Source organism: Uloborus diversus, chromosome 9 (genome assembly GCF_026930045.1).
Source record: "Uloborus diversus isolate 005 chromosome 9, Udiv.v.3.1, whole genome shotgun sequence".
NCBI classification, from domain to species: Eukaryota; Metazoa; Arthropoda; class Arachnida; order Araneae; family Uloboridae; genus Uloborus; species Uloborus diversus.
The window spans coordinates 35,014,982-35,035,188 of record NC_072739.1 but is presented as its reverse complement, the minus strand read 5'-3'; the positions used below and the strand labels follow the sequence as shown (position 1 = coordinate 35,035,188).

Genomic DNA, 20,207 nt, shown 5'->3' with positions numbered 1-20,207 from the left:
TTATACTAAATATGATTTAATTATTGTATTGTATCTTTGTACATTTGTTTAATAGGCTTTGTATTGATACTTATTAGCGAGAAAAAAAATCGTTGACTGAAAGTGGATGCTAAAAGATTGCTGCAAAATTACAGCACAATTGCTAATTTACGCATGACACTTGACAAAATAACAAACTTAAAAATAAGCTGAACTGAAAGTACTGTGTTTTCAACAGGTTACCTGAGGTAATAGCCGAACGTCAACAATTTTGAGCATTTTAAAATGGAAAGAAAAAACTTTGTTTTTTCTTTCCTTTTTTTTATTTACTTAAGGAAAACGTTCTGGTTTTTGGGTCTTCTGGATTTTGGGATTCCGAAAGCTGGGTTTCATACCATAATTTTATGCAAAGATATTTAGATATTGAACATTTAGGACAGTTGTAATTGCAGTATGAAGAAAATAATTACCGATCTTTTCATCAAATGTAGGCCTACAGACATAGCAGTGACCCTCACAGAATCCGGGAAACCAGATGTAACAAGTCCATCATGGGGTCAGATATTCATGACCTTAACACTAATCCCAAAAACTCAGGAAGAAAAAGAGCAAGTATGACAGATTTTGATACATTCCTGTTTTTGTTTCGGTTCATTTGTGAAAAGTATCTAGAAAAAAAGTAAATTTAAATAGCCATTGTGCAATGTTTTATTAACTTTCAGTCTAGAATAGCCAGTAAATTATTTTTTGCAGATGATTTTTAAGATTTTACTTGGGCAGCATATGATAAGATACAAGCAAATTTTATAACAAAGTATGTATATGTACTTGCTTTTAATATTGTTTAATGTTTATTTTTGGAGTTTAAAATATTTTGGTTAGAAAATTGTTTGGAAAAAATTTATTAACATTAATGAGTTTACAAGGGAAAGCTTACAATTTTGAACTGAAACTATGATTTTAATTTTCCTTTGAAGCTTAGTAACTGTTCTTCCTATAATTAATTTTCTTCTGAGTTCTTTTGGTATTTAAAACATGTTAATATTTATGCATTTTGATTATCTTGACTTTAAGAAAATGTATTTTCCAGTTTTTGGAATGTGTTTCATGTTATGAGAGCCAGATTATGATCTCAAAATAAATTCTGCCCAGTAAACTACATTACATGCATGTGCAGTGAGAAATAATCAAAAGTGCATTTGGAGTTGTATGGCATTGTATAAATAATCATTCTTAAAAATTCGTTTTTTTTTAAGTTGGGGAATGGGTCATATAGACCATTTCCTTCTTACAGTTCAGTACAAAATAGCCTTTGAAAAATAGTTGCCAAATGATGCTCAAACGGAAAAAGGGTTGACTATTGTATTCTCAAAACTCTGAACTATTGAATAAGAATCTGGTGACTCACATTCCACAGATGCTCTGAAGTCAGCCACTAGACCCTTTTTACTCTTCTTGTCTTGTGCAGGTAGAACATTATCAGTTTTTTTGAAGCATAATTTTTAATCTGGTTCCATAATTCAAATGGAAGTTTATCCTCAGTAGAACCAGTCCACTCAGGGCCACTATTAAAAGCTGTGACCTTTTCTTTACCTACATAACGCTCAATCACATTCAAAGCAATTTTAGATCACTCTCAGGGCCCGATCAAGCTAAACTGGTGCCCAGGTCCTGAGTAGAAGTTGGTGCCTATCCCCCCCCCCCATGACAAAATCCGCACAATTTTACAGTTGATGTTTTATACTAAAAACCTAATATACTAGAAACCTATACATTACTACATTTAAAAGGAAACCTGGGATTTGAATAGCAAACACTTGGTAGTCGCCATACTAATCATAGTTAAAATTTCCTTACCTTAAGGTGAAAATTAGTTTAAAAACAATTTAAAGCTCCAAAAAAAAAAAAATCTTACTAATTCTGACATCAAGCGTTGGATGATATGGGTTGCATTCAGGTACAAAGTCACCAATACAATCCCTTTATCATTGCAAATATTGACTACTCTGTAGTGTTAAATGGAACTAGTGGCCCTCAACAAACAAAATTATGGATAGTGGAATGCGATTACTGACCAAACAAGGATGGAATACATTAGTCACACATTGGTAAAAGACATCTTCATTCATCCAACCGCTATTTGGATTTACCTAGTCCCCAAGACAACGGAACACACACAATTATGTCATTCAGCATTCTTTTATACTTAAAACAACTAATGGAGACCCTCGGCCACCTGCAGCATTTCCACATATTAGAGCCGTAAAACCTTCTTTTTAGGGCTTACTTACTGGTAAATGTTTTTATTGCCTTTCATGACAAGTACATGATTCTTAGATATGTTCAAGAAAAAGGCACTCTCATTTGCATTGAACACTCAGTTAGGTTCTGAAAAAATGCTTTGCAAGTTTTCACTTTCTAAATAATCATGAACTTCTTTGAACCAATTGGTTAAATTCTTTTTTGAGATGGATACTCGGCTTATAGATTGTGCGGGCAATTCTTGATGTGACAGTGACTTATGGATTCCTTTTCAAGAAACATAAAAACTGGGATCAGCCAGGAAGGTCATTCTCAAATTCAGTTTCTCTTTTAAGCTCTTTTGAAAGTTTTTGTATACTATCCAAAAGGTACTTGTGATTTATTGGAAAGCTTGCTCTGGCAGCAGATGCTGTCCAGTGAATCAATACTCTTTCTTCTTCTTTCGTCAGTATTAAAGCTGGCCCCATTTTCTACAAAAACGGGCAACATGTTGTGATGTATCTTCTGACTGTTGTTCGAAAATGCCATGCTTCTTCACGGCAGCAGCCACTGGCATTCCATGTGAGATATCAGCCAAAGCATCCTCTAACTGTTTTTCATCATAAGCCCAAAACTTAGACTTTTCTAGAGCCATTTTGTCTCTCATTGCAATACTTAATTTATTGTGACTTAAACCTATATTCTCATCTCAATTAACGATATTCAACTTCACATCTGTACGTGAGTCGGTTGTGGCCATATTGTTGTTTAGAAGTGGCCACAGGGTGGCCACTACTAGATCACAAGATAGAACTATGTCAGAAGTAAGGCAGGTTATGGTGTAAAGAGATTACAGCATATTAAAAGGAAAATAGAGTTGATTTATGAGAAACCTTTCTGATTCAGCAGTGGTCGTTCGGTGGCTACGTTTAAACGACCCAAATTTTTTTGGTACTTGTAATGGCCAGATAAACTCTCCGCCAAGAAAGCAGCTATTTAAAGTTTAAAACACTCTAAGCATGATCTTTCATATTTTATACCATTGTTACAGTTCTAAAGATATCATTTTTAAACATTGTTCTATTCATGATACAACATAATGTTTACGTACCTCGTTATGGAGAAGCGTTAGTTGACAGCTGAAACCGCATAGACAATCAAAACGACCATATTGAAGAGCTGATAACAATTTTCCATGGTGCTCTGCCTACTCCTTTTTCAACTTCTCACCACAAGATAGCAAGACATACCTCCTGCACGTGTGAATCCATTGGGAGACCTTGAATCCTAATTTTTCAAATGTAAACCTCAAATTGGCCACTTCTGAAGCACTGGCCGCTACCGGTGTGTTTACCTTATGCTGTTTTTCAGATTCAATTGTCTAATTTTGATATCTGAAAAGAGCTGCCACACAACCTGAATCTCAAGGTCAAGATGCATTGAGATATTAAAGGAAGCTCATACATAAATTAGCTGAACATAAATTGTTTGAAGGTAAATGTTTTGAGTGTGCCACATCATTTTTAATTACAGTCGTACCTCGGTCACCTCTCAGGACTTCAGGAAACTGACCTTATAAGCTGGGTGACTTTATAACAGAATCACATGAACAATAAACATGTATATAGTACCTTAATTCTTTTCAAAATTTAATATGTTCAAAAATACCATTAATTAGATTAGAATAAATTAATAGATTTGAACCAACTAAAACTTTTGGGATCAATAAGAAATTTTAGAATGATTTTCTAGAACTTTCATTTAGAGTAAAGCTGCATACAAATATGCCGAAGCAAAGAACTGATGTGCAATTTACCAAGCTTAAAAACTATCATTAATACAGGACTGATAGGTTTTTTCTTTAATTTAAGCACAATGGTTTTCAATTTGTTTCTGAAAATTTTCTTCAGCTTCTCTTGTCTATTAAGAAAGTGTGACATGTACCCGCTGAGTTCCCTCGTCACTGCATCATATTTTAGTGTCACTGTCGTAATACTTGCTTTCTACTGCATTTTCTGCACTACACCTACGTTAATAGGAATAAGACTTTTCTTTTTTTAAAGGATGGTATATCGCAAAAATTTCTTGAAATTATATAAAGAAACTAGTGGCACCCGTACGGCTTTGCCCGTAGTAGAAAATCAAAAGGTCATTTGGTTCGCCTGTATATTAAAAAATAATGGAAGATGAAGTTCTCGCCAATTGGCTATGTTAAATGGATCTCCCATGTTACAGATCTACGTTATGATGATTTCGTAATTTACTATTCCACGTTGTGATAATTTGCTCAGAAATTTTTTTCTTAAAATTGGTATAGAAAAAGAACAAAATCGAATTTTCGAAAAATCTCTTTGAGGTGCACACTAGGGTGTCCCGAAAAAAAAAATTTCCGTTTTTCTTAATGCAAGACCTCTCAAAATTTGCGAAATCGATCGTAAATTACAAAAATAATTTAAAAAATAGAATAAAACTATATCTTCAGGGCTCTACCGATTGTCAAAGTTTTGAAAAATTGTCATTTTTATGGCAACTGAAAAAGAAGTACTGTGAATAAAGTTATAAATTTACTGTGAAATAAAAGCTCGACAGCTGAAATAAAAAGATCGCGATTCGTAATATCAACACGAACAGAAAAAAAAACATATGGTGATTACTACTGTAAATGCCTATATGGGAATAACCCTCATTTCCGCAGTAGAATCGTCCACGAAGCTTGGCGCCACGTCTCGATTTGCATGCAACAATATGTTACTGACGACTTCGACTTTGTTTGGTTTCAACTTGCTAATTCCTTTTACTTGTTTCGAGGGCTTTCTTGGCTTGACTCACGGGTGTTTTCTTCGTAGCCAAAGTAATTTTAATGCTATAAAAGTACAGTTGCAATTGTTAGTGTTATATGCCGATTCTGTTAGTTTTAAGTAATGAGTTTGAGACGTAGTGAGACTACTTGTGCTATACTGGGACCCTACAAGGAACTTGATGATCGGCAGCTACTTACTGTAAAAGACGTCATAAAATTTATTCTATTTGTCAGGAGCGAACAGAAATGTATGCATAATGGAAAGGACCCTTCCAGTTCAGATATATATACAATTGTTTCTGAAAAAATCAACAATATTTGGACAAAAGCTTCAATTCCAATCGTAACTAAGGAACGAGTAATTCAATTATTAAAATTCTATTTCGAAAAGTACCTCAATTTGAAACGATACCCCAGAAGCAAACGAAGTTTTGAAAATAAACTGAAGTGCTTTTTAGAGTCATCTGAGAAGCTCTTCGACGTTGCGCCTCGTAAGTGCCCTGTACTTGAGTCTTGTTCGTGTTTAAAACCTAAAAAAGTTCCCATCAATGAGAGAAGGTTCTTGTTGGATCAAAGAAATGACAGGAAAATGGTGATAAGAGGTGTCGTAAAGAAAGAAACAGCTAGATTAATGAAACAACAGCAGAGAAAACTTGAAAGGGCAGCAAAAAAGTCTTCTACTGAAAATAACGATTCTGTCTCAGCAAATTTTGATGACGATTCGATGCGTGAATTTTCTCCAGAAACGTATCCCATAACAGAGAAGAATACGGCCTCTACAGGGACACCATGAACTTCAACGACAAATAGGAATACACTGATCTTGCCAACAGTTGCTAAGGTCTGTGATAGATACAGTTTGTCGACGCGATCTGCTGCTACTGTTGCTTCTGCAGTTTTAGCTGATGTCGGCTTGGTTTCAAAAGAAGATTTAACTCTAGTTGTTGATAAAAACAAAATCCACAGAGCTGTAGCTAAAGCTCGGAAAGAAGCTTCCAAAGATATTGGAAGTATTGTTATAAAAAGCATTTACTTTGATGGACGTAAAGACAAGACTCTGATAAATGAGAAAATAGGAGCTCGTTACCATCGCAAAGAAATTTTAGAAGAGCACATCTCAATTTTAGCAGAACTCGGATCAATTTATTTGGGACCCACAACGCCAAGTCGTGGCACTGCAAAGGCAATTCTAACTTCAATTACAGCTCTATTAGAAGGTCAATGCTTGAATTTAGAAGACGTGATTTGCGTTGGATGTGACGGAACTGCAATAAACACCGGTTGGAAGGGTGGCGTGATTCAATATTTAGAGGAGTATTTGGAAAGACCATTGCAATGGTGTGTGTGTATGCTTCATGCCAACGAATTACCCCTTCGTCATTTATTCTTGACCTTAGATGGTTGCACTTTGGGTCCTAAAGAATATTCCGGACCTATTGGAAAACAGTTAGCTGGTTGTGAAAATAAAATGACATTGTCTTTTTGCGCGGTGGATGGTAATTTGCCTAATTTGCCGAAAAATGTAGTTGATGAACTAAGCACGGATCAAAAATATCTTTATGAGATTTGTCAAGCTGTATCAACTGGTTTCTGTAGTCCTGAGCTGGCAAATCGCCAACCTGGAAAAATGGCGCACTCGAGATGGCTTACTTCTGCTAATAGTATACTCAGACTTTATGTAAGTACTCTTAATCCAACAGAAAATTTGCGATTACTTGTTAACTACGTGGTTAAAGTGTACGCTCCAGTTTGGTTCTTAATCAAGCAAAAGTCATCTTTTAAGGAAGCAGCCAAACATCTTTTTCAAATGATTGTGTACTCTCGATTTTTACCCGAAAACTTGAAATCTGTTGTGTATTCTGTTATCGAAAGAAATGCTTTTTTTGCGCACCCAGAAAACCTGCTGGTCAGTATGTTGTTTGATGATAGGGAGCACATTCGGGAGTTAGCATTACGAAGAATAAAAAAAGCTAGAGAGGCTGAAAGTAGCACTAAACGCAGAATATTTAAAACACCAAAAATTAACTTCTCTGCTAAAGATTATACGGAAATAATTGTCTGGCAAGAGTGTCAGGTTACAGCACCACCGGTTCTTCGACATATTTCTAACGAGAAGCTTCAAATTATGGCAAAAGATAATAGCTTGGAAATCGTTGACTTTCCTTGCCACTCACAATCTGTGGAAAGATGTGTGAAACTAATAACACAGGCTTCACAAAGTGTTACTAACGCTACTTCTAGAGATGGCTTTGTTAGAACCAGGTTGCAATCTCGCGCAGAAATGCCAAATTTTGGACACAAAAATAAGTTTAAATTCTAAACTTTTGTCATTATTTATAAACTGTAGTTTGTTTATTTTGTTTTCTTGTGCTTTGTTTCATTAGTTTCTTAAATAAAATGCTTTCTAAACTTTATTTTTGTATTTTTTAAATCATATCGTTTAGGTCTGTCAAAAATGTAAAATATGCAAAACTTCAAAGAGCGGTAGAGCCCTCAAGATGACACGCAATTCCATTTTTTTACCTTTTTCGTGATCTGTGAAAAATTTCGCAAATTTTGACACCTCTTGTGATAGTGTAGCTCAAAATTTTTTTTTTCTCATATATGGACGGGACACCCTAGTGCACACCCCCATGCTACAAACTAACTTTGTGCCAAATTTCATGAAAATCGACCTAACGGTCTAGGCGCTATGCACCTCACAGAGATCCTGACAGACAAAGGGACTTTCTACTTTATTATTAGTAAAAGATCAGGCAGAATTGATCTTATAAGCAATTAATGTATTTTGACCTGACCATATATCTGATAAGACATAACGTAGAATTCCTATTCAGTGGGCGGGGACTTCACAATAGTGACCATACATGCGGGTTGACCTTATAAGTGGGTGACTTTATATTGAGCTCTGACTGTACTGCTGCCCTTGAGTATAGCCACACCTTATGTTTATAGCTTTGTGCAAACCTTATGTGGCTAGATATTTTGCATGTGTTCTAGAAAATTAGTTTGAAGTGAAAGAATTGGACAACATTGAGTGGAGGAAAATGGTTTTTCCTTCTCGGCTCAAAAAACTTTCTGCATACATTTCTGCCGTAGAAAGGGTCATCACCCTGACTCAACTCTACACATGAATAAATAGTTTTCACATACTAACCTGCAAACCTTCTCTACACATAGGCGACTTAAACTTTCTTTATATTTTTACTACAAAATAAAATTTAATACTAATTATCCGTTGCGTTTATGTATTTTCCATTCATCAAACTTCGGTATATTTACGCATCGTCCTTTCGTCACCCCAACATTTGGGATCTGATTGCGACAGGCGCTTCATCTTACAGCTTTCAATACTTTCAATCCAATAGAACTTATTGAACCATGGATTGAAGTTACCATTTCTGCTATCCATGAGTTGGAAAGTTTTCAAAAAAACATCATGGCTGATTCAATATATCAACCATTTACCAATTCATCTATTTTGAAGTAAAACACAAATATATACAATATGATGAGATTTTTACCGACCGATCAGAATCAAACGATCACGTTGGCTTTGCGGCAATAAGTAATGAACAAGTTATTTGAAAACCATTAAATTAATCTTGTTCAGTTTTCTCACTTCCAAAATAAAAGGAGTTTTAACAGCTTTACAAACAATAACCCAATCAAAATACAAAAAGTGGGGTGATATACAATGAGTCAAAGAGTTCAGTGTATACTATCACTCACTGCAGCAACAATAGCCATTCTTTGGTTATCCAATCATATTTATTGTTCAATAGTCTAAAAGAGAATAGCTTCCACATTCTCTTTTGCTGAATCCCTGGACATGTCGGCATTGCAGACAATGAGGCAGCGGATTCAGTTGCCAAAACTGCAAGTGTCCATGTCGATAATCTTGTACCTTTTGACATTAAGAATTCAGTTTTGGACTGCCTCAACAACTATTGGCAGAGAGGCTAGAATAGAGAAACGCAAAATAAGTTATATTCCAACCAACCTTCAACGAAAAGTTTCAAGTCTTCAATGATCACTAGAAGAGAGCAAGTTGTACTAGCCTGTCTTTGCATTGGGCACACAAGATTTACACTCTAACATCTGTTTTGCCACGAACCTGCTCCTATATGCAACACATGTAATGTCAATCAGACAGTGTTACATATCCTCTCCAATTGTTTCAATCATATTTGTTTTAAATTCTTTAACCATTCTTCACCCATCTTTGAAGGAGTTGTTTGGGGACACCCACCCCCTGTCTGCAATTGTTCCTTTTTCTTCAAGAGATTGGTTTTATGTCTTTTTTAATTTAGTGCTATTTGGTTTTGTGTAGTTTTGTTTTGAATGTCTTAACTCAAAATTATTTCTCAGTTTTTGTTTTGGTTTTTATTTCAAAATTTAAAACCTCGTTATGTGTTTCTTTCAGCAATGCTTTTCAAAACTTTAGCAGTTTTATGTCCTTTTCTCCCTGAACTCTTTCAATCTTTTGCCACTTCTTTTTTGCTTCTACTCCTTGACAATCCTTTGGCGCAGCATAGCCTATCAACGCGCTTGTGCCAACAAAAAAAAAAAAAAAAACATAAAACCAACCCACCAAGTGAAAGCAAAGAGTTTAGGTGGTTATAAGAGGTTTTGAGGCAACCAAGATTTGTAAGCCAGTTATTTTCTGCATAGTTTTCAATAGAAGTTACATAATGCTGATAAATGTACTTTTTCAGTAGTGCAAAAGAAGGGGATAAGGGCAGTGTTATATTGTGTTTGAATTCAAGTAACAGTGATAACCTTGTACTTTCTCAAAACATGTTTGAAAACAGTGCAAGAATTGTTCAGTTGATTTTTGAATATTTCTTTTACAGTTTTTCAACAAAGGTTCTCTTTTACGGTTGGGTTTTAACTCTCCGTCTGCTAGTCCAGCTATCAAAAGGCAGAAGACTCAGATGTGGGATTCTGTTGTTACCATTGTTTTAGTTGAAGGTAAAAACCTATTAGCCATGGATGAAAATGGAACTAGTGATCCCTATGTCAAATTTAATTTAGGAAATGAAAGGTATAAGTCAAAGGTAAGATTTCTATGTAGTTTGTTACTTCATTTTTGATGTATATATGGCTTAACTTTATGCTATATGGTAAACCCTCATTATTCCAGACCCTAATAATCCAGACATGTACATACTGTATAATTAAAGGCAAATTACCATAACAATGTATTTTTGCAGGTCGTATTTTATATTTTTGTAACTTTCCCTTTTGCAGTTTTATATTTCACTCTCCTGAATTTAAAACATAATTTTTTCTGTGTACAGTAGTTTGTTTATGCACCTTGATTCAATTAATAAGTTATTTGTTCAATCCATATTTTCATTAATTTGGAAGACCTGGATCCTCGATTATTTTGGATCATTGAGATTCTACCTTATTTGAATGCCAAGATTTTAGTTCCTTATTCTTTAAAAAATATATACTGAATGCTTGGTTGTATCTCTGTCGAACATAGAAAGCACGTGTAAAGTTGTAGGCAAAAAACCTTTTCATATTACTCTGTCTATCAAACATGCATAAAAATACTTTAGTCATACATCAAAACTTACTTTACAAGCATTATTACGTGCATATTATTTAGTGAATATTTTAAATACTGTAATTTAATTTTTTAAGTGAAATGAATTGATAGAAAGATTTAATGGTCACAGCTCTTTCAGAATATCAATACAAGAGACCAAAAATTCTGAAGTCTTCAAAGCAAGAGAAAAGTTTTAGGCACCTGACAAATTATTTCTCAGGGTTGAAAGGTAAATTCAACGTAACATGGCTTCTAAAAAATTCTTTTTCTGAGAGAGTTCAGTCGCAAAGATTCTTTTTTTTTTTTGGTTGTCAAGGCGCACTATTCCCTGGAGTAGTCTGACCCTGTCAATTAGTTTTGTAAAACAAGATAAGAATGTAATCGAGAGCATTTTTTCTTTTATTTACTGTTATTTTTATGAGTTTTTTATTCTTCTGTTTGAAAGCAAAGATACTTTGAATTAACCTCCCTCAGAGGGAAGAAGTACTAAACCTTGCCAGGGTCCCCCTTGCAGATCAATGAAGTAATTTCTTTACTACTTCCACTTTATAAGTTAAAATTGATGTTTTTAGAGTTTTAATATTTTATAAATATAGTAGCAGAGTACCTGCACAGTGATGCCTGTGCTAAGAAGTTAAAGGAAGTCCGTTGAACAAAAAAAATATTCTTCCCCCCCCCCCCTTCTGATGTGAAATGATCATTTTTCTTCAACTAAAATGCGTACACACCTTTTCAAAAAACCTATTAAAGTCTCTTAAGAATTTAAAGCTATTCGCCAAAACACATAAAAATATTCACAGTAGCTTTAAAACTCAAAATAATCCTTCAACTACATAGTTCATTGCTTAACACGCCAAGCAGCCACGCTACTGTAACCCTGCCCTTTAGTGAGTGAAGCTGTTTTTTTCCCCAAAAGAACAATCACAATTGAGTGATACAACAAATCAAATTATACCGACACCACAAATTATAGACCACAGACAGCCAATGCAACAGAGGAACTTTTGCGGAACTTAAAGCGGGTAGTCTTGAATCGTCCAAATCTAATCCCATGTGATCTCACATCGAGGAACTCGAGAAGAAACTTCGGGGACAACGATTTCATTTGAACAATGAAGTAAAGGAGTGTGTGTGTAATTGGTTCCAGCAGCAGCCAAAGGACTTTTATGAGCATGGACTAACTTCCCAGTGGGATAAGTGTTCAAACAATTTCGGTTGGTATTTTGGAAGAATGTGGAATAAAATCTGTTTTATAGCCTCTGACTTGTTATTTATTGGCTGACCCTCATATATTCCAAAAATGTGAAAAATTCTGTCTAGTCCAGTTGATGAAGCAGATTAGAATAATCTGCTGGACGAGCTAAGAATGATTTTTCACTTTATATTTGGGAATATAACAGAAAAAGCCTCATTCCTCCGTACTCTCCCCTACTTGCTATACTAGTTATATTTTCACAAGGGAAAATTTTTGGCTAATGTTCCTTGTATTTAATTTTAATTTCATTTTATAGGTAATGTTCAAAACTTTAGATCCACAGTGGTTAGAACAGTTCAACCTTCATATGTATGCAGACCAGCCAAAAGTCCTAGAAATTTCAGTTTATGATAAAGATTTTCATGGAAAGGATGATTTTATGGGAAGGTAAATTCATTTCTACTCAATAAAAAGTTGTTGCAATTTATTCCTTAGCAATACATTTATATATTGATTTGTCCATATTCCATGCATTATTGTAAGCTTTAAAAAGTTGTCTTCATTTCTGAATCAAAAAAAAAAATAGAATTTCATTGTTCCACTGAAAATTTCTTTTCACATATAACACTTACGTTTATTACAATGAATACTGGAAGAGAGCTCATTTTTTATAATTTAATTGCTTTTTTACATTCTTTTTCATGTTTTTTAAAACAATGCTTATTGAATTTCACTTTGGCAATTTTTGAATACTTCTTAAAGTTTTTTTTTTTTTTTTATCGGTGTATTAAATATAAATTTTGAGTATTTTAACATTCTTTAATATGATGTTATAATAGGAAGTTTGGAACCTATTTTTATGCAACTCAAGTTTCAAGCCATTTCATCCTTTTCCTAATTATAGATATCAGAACCTCAGGGTCATAAAATATTCTTTTTACTCATTTTAAAAAGTTACTAGTATTGTTTGAGGCAGAGGGAATTAAAAGGAATTGTGGCATTCCAAATATACAATGGTAAGGTAAATGAAACAATTTATTAAAACATTATGAATTGTAAAACACAAGTTAAAAGTTTAAATTTAAAGCTTGTAAAATCTAAACATGGTCCAGTCCTTCACAACACAGAGCAGCTGGTAGCGATCTTGTCTCGGAATGCACTGACTTGAAATCATTTTTTTCCTGTGTTTAAACTTGGGTTTACTCTTTTGTCTTCGTCGCCAACAAAGGGGGGGGGGGGTGAATGGTAGAAGTCCGCTGGAATTGGCTTCTCCTCACAGCATCAGGCAGTGGGTTGCTGCAGAATGTAAACACCAAAATTTTTGAAATTTGGAGATAATTACAAATGGTTGATGAACTTATCATCTGTTTTTAGGCAAAAGATACTAGCCCTAATAGCTGCTGCTATACAACATGGCTCAGAAAAAACTTATGAGAAAAATCTACCTAGGGTCTGAATAAACGCTTTTTACTCAATACTTTAAAACGTCCACTTATATCCTCTGCTTCTGGTTGCCTCATTTTTTGTGTAGTTTAATGCATGTAATTTCTGTTTATCTAAGCTTTTTTTTTTTTTGTGCAAGGGAGGGAGAGGCATAAGAAGTTTTAAAATTAATGTTCTATGCCAAAGGATAAATATATGTAATTATCCTGCATTCTATTACAGAAATTTTCCTTTTTTCATGTAATAAGGTCAGTTGGGGTGAACAGAAACAAACTCTTTTACCACTCTTATGGTAATTTTGAATTTGAATTGTTCGTGAGTGAAGACTGGGTAACATATAGAAGAAATTCTGAGAGTTCTGCATGTTTCCAAAGAATTGTGAAGGCATCGTTGTGTAAAGGCGGCACTGCAAAAAGCTTCTTTTAAAAGTTTGGAGAATATACCAGGTTGAGTTAAAAGTTTTTTTGTATTTTCCCTGTCCTGGACTGGCAAGCCTGAATGTAACATATGCAAATTACAGTTCCTGCACAGCTGATCTAAAATGGTAGAGCGAAGTTTGACCTTGAATAATCTTTAGCAGTTTCTGTGATTTCTCGTACCTGTGTAGACGTTGCAGTCTCTTGGAATGGTGGATGGTAAGCTAGCAATTCATTTATTTTGCGTTTCCTCTGGAAAAAAGGTCTTAACGCAAGGGCAGCAGCAAAAGAATTTTATGATGTTGAGGGTCCAGGTTCTGTGAATGAGCGCACTGCTCAGAATTGGTTTAAGCATTTCAAGGAAGAGGACACAACTCTTGAAGAGAAACGAAGATCTGTTGTCAATAACGAAGTTTTGCTGGAAGCTATCCAACAACAGCCGAGTTCTACCCCCCCCCCCCCCCCAGCATTATCAGCAGATCTTGGTCCTTCCCAAAGTACCATCAATTGACACCTCCACCAACTGGGGCTCGTTGTGCATTTCTTTTGTAGGTGAAAATACGAAAAAACTTTAGACTCAACCAAGTATATTCCTCTCCAGCAGTTCTACAAACACGACTGTAACTGGTTTCAACTAGTTTTACATCATCATGTAGAAGGTTACTAAAAACATTTATTTATGAATTTCATCCTCTAAGCTATTTTTGATGTGCAAATTTAGTCTTTCCATTTACCTCATAAATACTGTACTCTGGGATGAATAGAAGCAACTAAGTATTTAGTCTTTGGGAAAATTAAATTTTGATTTTAATGACACTTTTGTATGTTTTTTGCAGAAATACAGCCCTTAATTTAATTTTCTTGTGTGCTTTTTCCTCTTAAAAGCAAACATTAATGAGACATTTCTATGAAATTTCACGTGTAAAGAATTCTATAAAATGAAAATGATTTTTCATATCAAAGAGGATTATAATATACTAAATTTAGGTTTTATTATATTCGTTACCAGGTGTACAATAGATTTAAGTGGCTTTGAAGAAGAAAAAACGCATTCAGTTTGGAAAGACCTTGAAGATGGAGCAGGATCGATTTTTCTTCTCATTACTATCTCTGGTACTATGGGGGCAGAAACGATATCTGACCTGACATCTTATACATTTGATACCAGCACACAGAGAGAATTAATGGCAAAATATGTAAGTTTTATGTTATATTTATTAAATTATATTATTTTAAAACAGTTGGATCTCTAGGATTATTTCGATATTTTTGAATAAGCACATTATTGGAATTAGTACCAAAGTAACTCATACAACATTGAAATGCTTCATTCATTTACAGTGAAATTTAAATTATCATAATTTTGTTTAATTGTAATGGTGTTAATTTTCTTCTAATTTTATGTCTTAATTTTATTATCTCCAATCTAATTGCAGTATAAACTTCGATTATTTTGAGTTATTTGGGACTACTAGAACTGCGGATACCAAACATTTTTGTTAATACGGTGATGGCAAAAAATATCTTTACATTTGGTTGGAAATTAAAAACTTTACATGCAAACTTCTTGTCATGATTTTATGGGCATGTTCCCTAGTGCCGAATATTCAGCCTAGGTTGTGGCCTAAAATTTGGTATCCTGCCAAATCACTAGGGAGCATGCTAATAAAATCATCTCAAGAAGTTTGCATGTAAAGTTTTTAATTGCCAACCAAATGTAATGATTTTTTTACCTGCAGTGCAGAATCCTGTGGCGTCGATTGGGGCTTATAAGTGGGGGGGGGGAGGGCAAAAAAAAGACAACTAAAAGCCATGGAGGTGTACAAAGGGAGTTCGCAAAAATGATACTTCAATGGCAGATTTTTAACATGCTTTCTTCAGTTTTTCTCTATAGTTTTTTATCAAAAAGTATTTTATTAGAACTTGATGAAAATATTACAAGGAGCATGTGCAAAAGTCTGAAACATCTTTCATTAACTTTCAACGATCAGGTTCTGAACCGTTAGAGCCAAAAATATCAGTGGAAGAATATCTATAAATAAAATATTTTCTTCAGAAACATTTGCCAAAGCAAAACTTGTCAGTTTAAGGAACATAGTAAAAAAAAGTTATGCAATTAAATGACCCTACATAGTTGACTTTATGTCTGAGAAAGGAATTCATTTTATTTGTGCAGCTAAATACTCTTCTAGTAAGGGAGAATAAATAATACTTTGTTAGTTTTTTTTTTTTTTTTTAATTGTTCCTGACTATAAGGAGTTGTCCAATTTCTCTAGGATACTGGAAGAGGTTCGCAACAGAAAAAAGGTTGGGAACCACTGTGAATAGTAAAATTGTTGTCTCCGGTATTGGTATGCAGTTCTACCATGTTATTTAGCTGCATACTTGAGAAGATGATATTCAGTAATTATATACTTGTAGTGCCTTAAAATTTTGCTAAGAGGAAAAGCATAGTGAATTGGAAGATATTTGCGGATTAAAATAATTACTCAGAATTTCAAAGTAATAAATAAAGAAACTAAGAAGATCAAATTGTTAAATTCATTTTAAATTTCAAACTGAAAAGTTAATAAACAGTAAACACAGAGACTTCTCCTGATCAATAAGTTGTTAAAGATAATGTTGATATTGGAAAAGAGTTGTCTGTCGAAGAGAAACACATGTAAAAAATGTGTCCAAAACTAGCATGCAGAAGACCCAATTAAACGAAGATGCATACTTTGAGGCAATTAGAGAAAGTGTATCGCTAACAGTACTACCGACTGATGTGAATTCAGAAAATGTGTTTTAAACTGGACATTTGTGCACTAAAATGAATTCTAGCAGTGACAATTCGATAGATGCATTGTGTTTCTTACTATTATTGATTTGTTATTGCAACAGTTGCTTTTACATTTGTAATTAATGTACTTTTTACACAAAAAAGTTTGAAGTGTGGCAAAGATACAGTATTTTTATTCTTTTGTGAGAAATTTGTAAAACCAGTATTTTTGGTTTGGTATTGCAATCACTATATGCAAGCATATTTTATAAAGATAAAAAAGAAACAGGTTTTGCTCGTGAGTTTCTTTATGTAACATTCTTAATTTATTTAGGAAACTTGAGCCTCAATTTATTTTCTTTTATTTTCTCACTTCTAGAGTTTAATGAATACTATGAAAGATCCTTTTGATATTGGACATTTAATGGTTAAAGGTACGTCTGAAATCAATATACTCCTTCTGTTAAGAATTTGTCTTACACTCTTCTAAATATTCCTATGTAATGGAAACTTTTTTTTGTCTATTTTAGTTTTCAAAGCACAAGGCTTAGCAGCTGCCGACTTGTGTGGTAAAAGTGATCCTTTTTGTGTTTTGGAACTTGTAAATGCTAGGCTACAAACGCACACAGAATATAAGACTTTAACTCCAGAATGGAATAAGATATTTACTTTGTAAGTTCTGATTGTACTGAGTAAGTCTTATCATTTTGATCAGGGCTGGCTCTAGTCGTTTTGACGGCCTGAGCGATATTGTCAAGTGCCACCCCTCCCACCTCCTATTGAATAATAATGAAAATAATAATAATATAAAATAATATATGAATAAAATAAAACTAATAGTAAAGTGCTTAAAATTAAAGTGAGTTTCTACTTAAATTCCAAACTGGATTTTGCATATCCAAGCACTGCTACACACTTTAAATCATCTTTTTTAGCATCAAAGTCGTGAATCTTATGGCACTGAAACAGATATTAATATTTTCAAAAGATTTTTACGCAATTTGCCGCCTCTAAAATTAAATTGAACTTCTTGTTAAATTCAGAACTATGTTTTGCATATCCAAGCATTGGTACACATTCTAAATTAGTTTTTTTTAGCATTGAATCTGTGAATCTTATTGTGCTGAAACAGATATTCATATTTTAAAAAAAAAAGTTTCAACTTCGAAATTTGTCTCCCCTAAAATTTGCCACCCTAGGCGGCCACCTAGGTCACCTACCCCAGGAGCCAAGCCTGTTTTTGATTCTGCCAAAAATGCCACTTTAGTTTTATTGTATTTATTTTCCAGTTGAATAAGAATGTATTGATTAAAGTTACATATTGTTTTTAAGCATTTTGCATGCAAGAGGTTCCTCCTGATCACCATTTGAGTTGACCCCTTGATTGGAACTCTCAAGTTGTCAATTCCGCTGACCTTAAAAGACCTCAAATGCAACAGGTTAAAAATATTAAAAATTCGTTTTTACCATCAAAAATAACTTTCGTTATCATATGGCATATTACTTATTTTTAAGCTATTTAACTTGTTAAATCATTTCTGAATATAAATTTTGAAGGACTGGTTACAAATTTTAGAATGTTAAAAGAATTTTATTTCAAAATATTAGTCTAAAAAAATCCTAGAAAAGTTTTTGGCGCGAATTTTATCTGTGTTAGTGTCAATTTTTATGTATTAAATCTCACTCTCCTTCCTGAACTCCCTAATATCTAGATTTTTAGCCATGCATACTGAAGCCTTTTGATAAAAATTAAGATTACCTAAACAGCTGTTTAGTTTTGATGCATATAAATATGAACAAACATTAAACTTTGTACCATAAGTCTAGTCATTTTAAGTAATTAATCCAAAGGCAGTAGAAATGAGAAAAATTATGTAATGAATAACTTTGATAACATTAAAAAAGTAATCATTTCATTTCTGTTTAATTATTTCATTTTCTCCCTTTTACAATTTGTATGAAAGGAATTTATTATTTTCAGTTCATATATTTTCAGGTTTGATCTCCTTATCTGAAGAAGGATATTTCTTTATTGGAAAGGGTTTAAAGAAAGATTACTAGACTAGGAAGGGGACTTTTTCAGATTTAGTCTCTTATGCCAGACCTAAATCTTAATATGTATAGCCTGAAACAAAGGAGTCAAGTGGACATATTTCTGTTATTAAAATTTTTCAATATAAAGGATGATAACGGGTTAATTTTTGCATGGAAAGCAGGTTGAGGGGTCTTTATTTTAAGCAATTTAAATATCTGGCTGATCTTGAAAATTAGGAGAAATTATTACTTTAGTAGGGCTGTGGGCATTCAGAATGGCTTACCGGAAAAGGTGGTAATGAGCAAGGGGGTGGATAGCTTTTATACTGCCATTGATTTTCATTGGGGACTAATAAACTGATTAGGACCAGCCTAGCTGGGCCCAGAGCCTGTTGCTGTTTATCACATTTGTATTTGCATTGTTAGAACATTATTGTATGGAATAATAAACAGATTTTTTTTCACATTGTCGATTTTTCAAATAGCAATCCTTAAATTGACTTTATCTTTACTCATTAACATAAAACATGCACTATTGCAGATTTTGAAAAGTCATATTCAAATCAAAAAGAGTGCATCATAAAAAAAATACACATGTCTTGTCTCTTAACACTTGAAAATTATAAGACAAAATTACAGTTCTTAAAATTATTTTCAGTCTAATGAAATTACATTGAAAATAATTTTGTGAAACTAATTTCACTGTCAATGAAGTACACAAATATGTAAAAAAGAAAGGAAAAAGGACTGCTGAAATGCACTCACAGATAGACCTGAAAATAATCACTCTTTACCTGGTGGCTAAACACCCTACATTTCAACTGAATGAAACACTCAACAGGTCCCTTTTTAAAATCTTTTCGGCTGGACGCAATAATTATTTCATTTTTTCCCTTCAAAGACAAGTGATTTCTATTCTAACACACTTAGTTTTTGATGTAAAAAAGATACCAAGTTCTCACATAGTGTTCCATATTGCCAGTTGATAAGAAAAGCTGTTACTTGTTTCCATCTCCCACTCCACCCCCTCAAGAGCCCAAAACCACAGCCCAAACCCGCAGAAAAGTAACATACGAAAAGTTTGAAAGCACCTTTGGACTGGGGGAAAGGAGAAAGAAATGCAAATGAATGAAATTGTAGTTCTTACGACAATAACTTCTTCTACAGCTTGCTTTTTTGTGTAGCAAGTTTTTCATTTAAAAAAAATCCCAAATAAAGTGGCTACTAATTATAAATTTTAAAATGGCTACAAAACTGAAGTAATTGACTAGTTACTGGTGACTAAACAGTTTAATTTTCAGGTTCATTCACGGGGGCATATCATAGGGTGGGTCAAACTCTCTAAAACCTATTAGGTCATATTGCTAGTCCTTATGTCATTTATATGTTATTGTACTAACTGGATTACAATCCCCCCCCCCTACGCACATACACACAAGAAGACAATTCTAACTGTGCTAATGCATATACTTTTTCCACTTATAATTACATACCTACAGTTTTTATTACAAATTTGTGCCTCCTGTAATTTTTAATGAAAAATAAACAATTTACTACTGTTACAAATGTTTCAGATAATTTTGTACTATATTTGTGCTTAAAAATTATAATTGGTTATGTTAAAAAAAATTGAGATATTTATATCATTGAAGTATAATTTTCTACTTGTAAATATGAATAGAAAGATATTGCAGGCAATTGTTGTAAGACCATATGAAAACACAAAATTTTCAAAATATGCTTTTGTGATATTTATTTGTATTTAATAAAGCATTATG

At 33.5% G+C, this 20,207-nt stretch overlaps 1 protein-coding gene across 1 annotated transcript in view; it reads left to right on the top strand.

Annotated features, from left to right (window-relative positions):
• LOC129230648 (multiple C2 and transmembrane domain-containing protein-like) overlaps window positions 1-20,207 on the top strand; it is a 183,830-nt gene that overhangs the window by 138,389 nt on the left and 25,234 nt on the right. Inside the window, exons 6-11 of the mRNA XM_054865064.1 lie at window positions 471-591; window positions 9,877-10,080; window positions 12,092-12,222; window positions 14,644-14,830; window positions 16,775-16,829; window positions 16,926-17,067. Of these exons, the coding sequence (XP_054721039.1) occupies window positions 471-591; window positions 9,877-10,080; window positions 12,092-12,222; window positions 14,644-14,830; window positions 16,775-16,829; window positions 16,926-17,067 (840 nt within the window). The remainder of the gene's footprint in view (window positions 1-470; window positions 592-9,876; window positions 10,081-12,091; window positions 12,223-14,643; window positions 14,831-16,774; window positions 16,830-16,925; window positions 17,068-20,207) is intronic.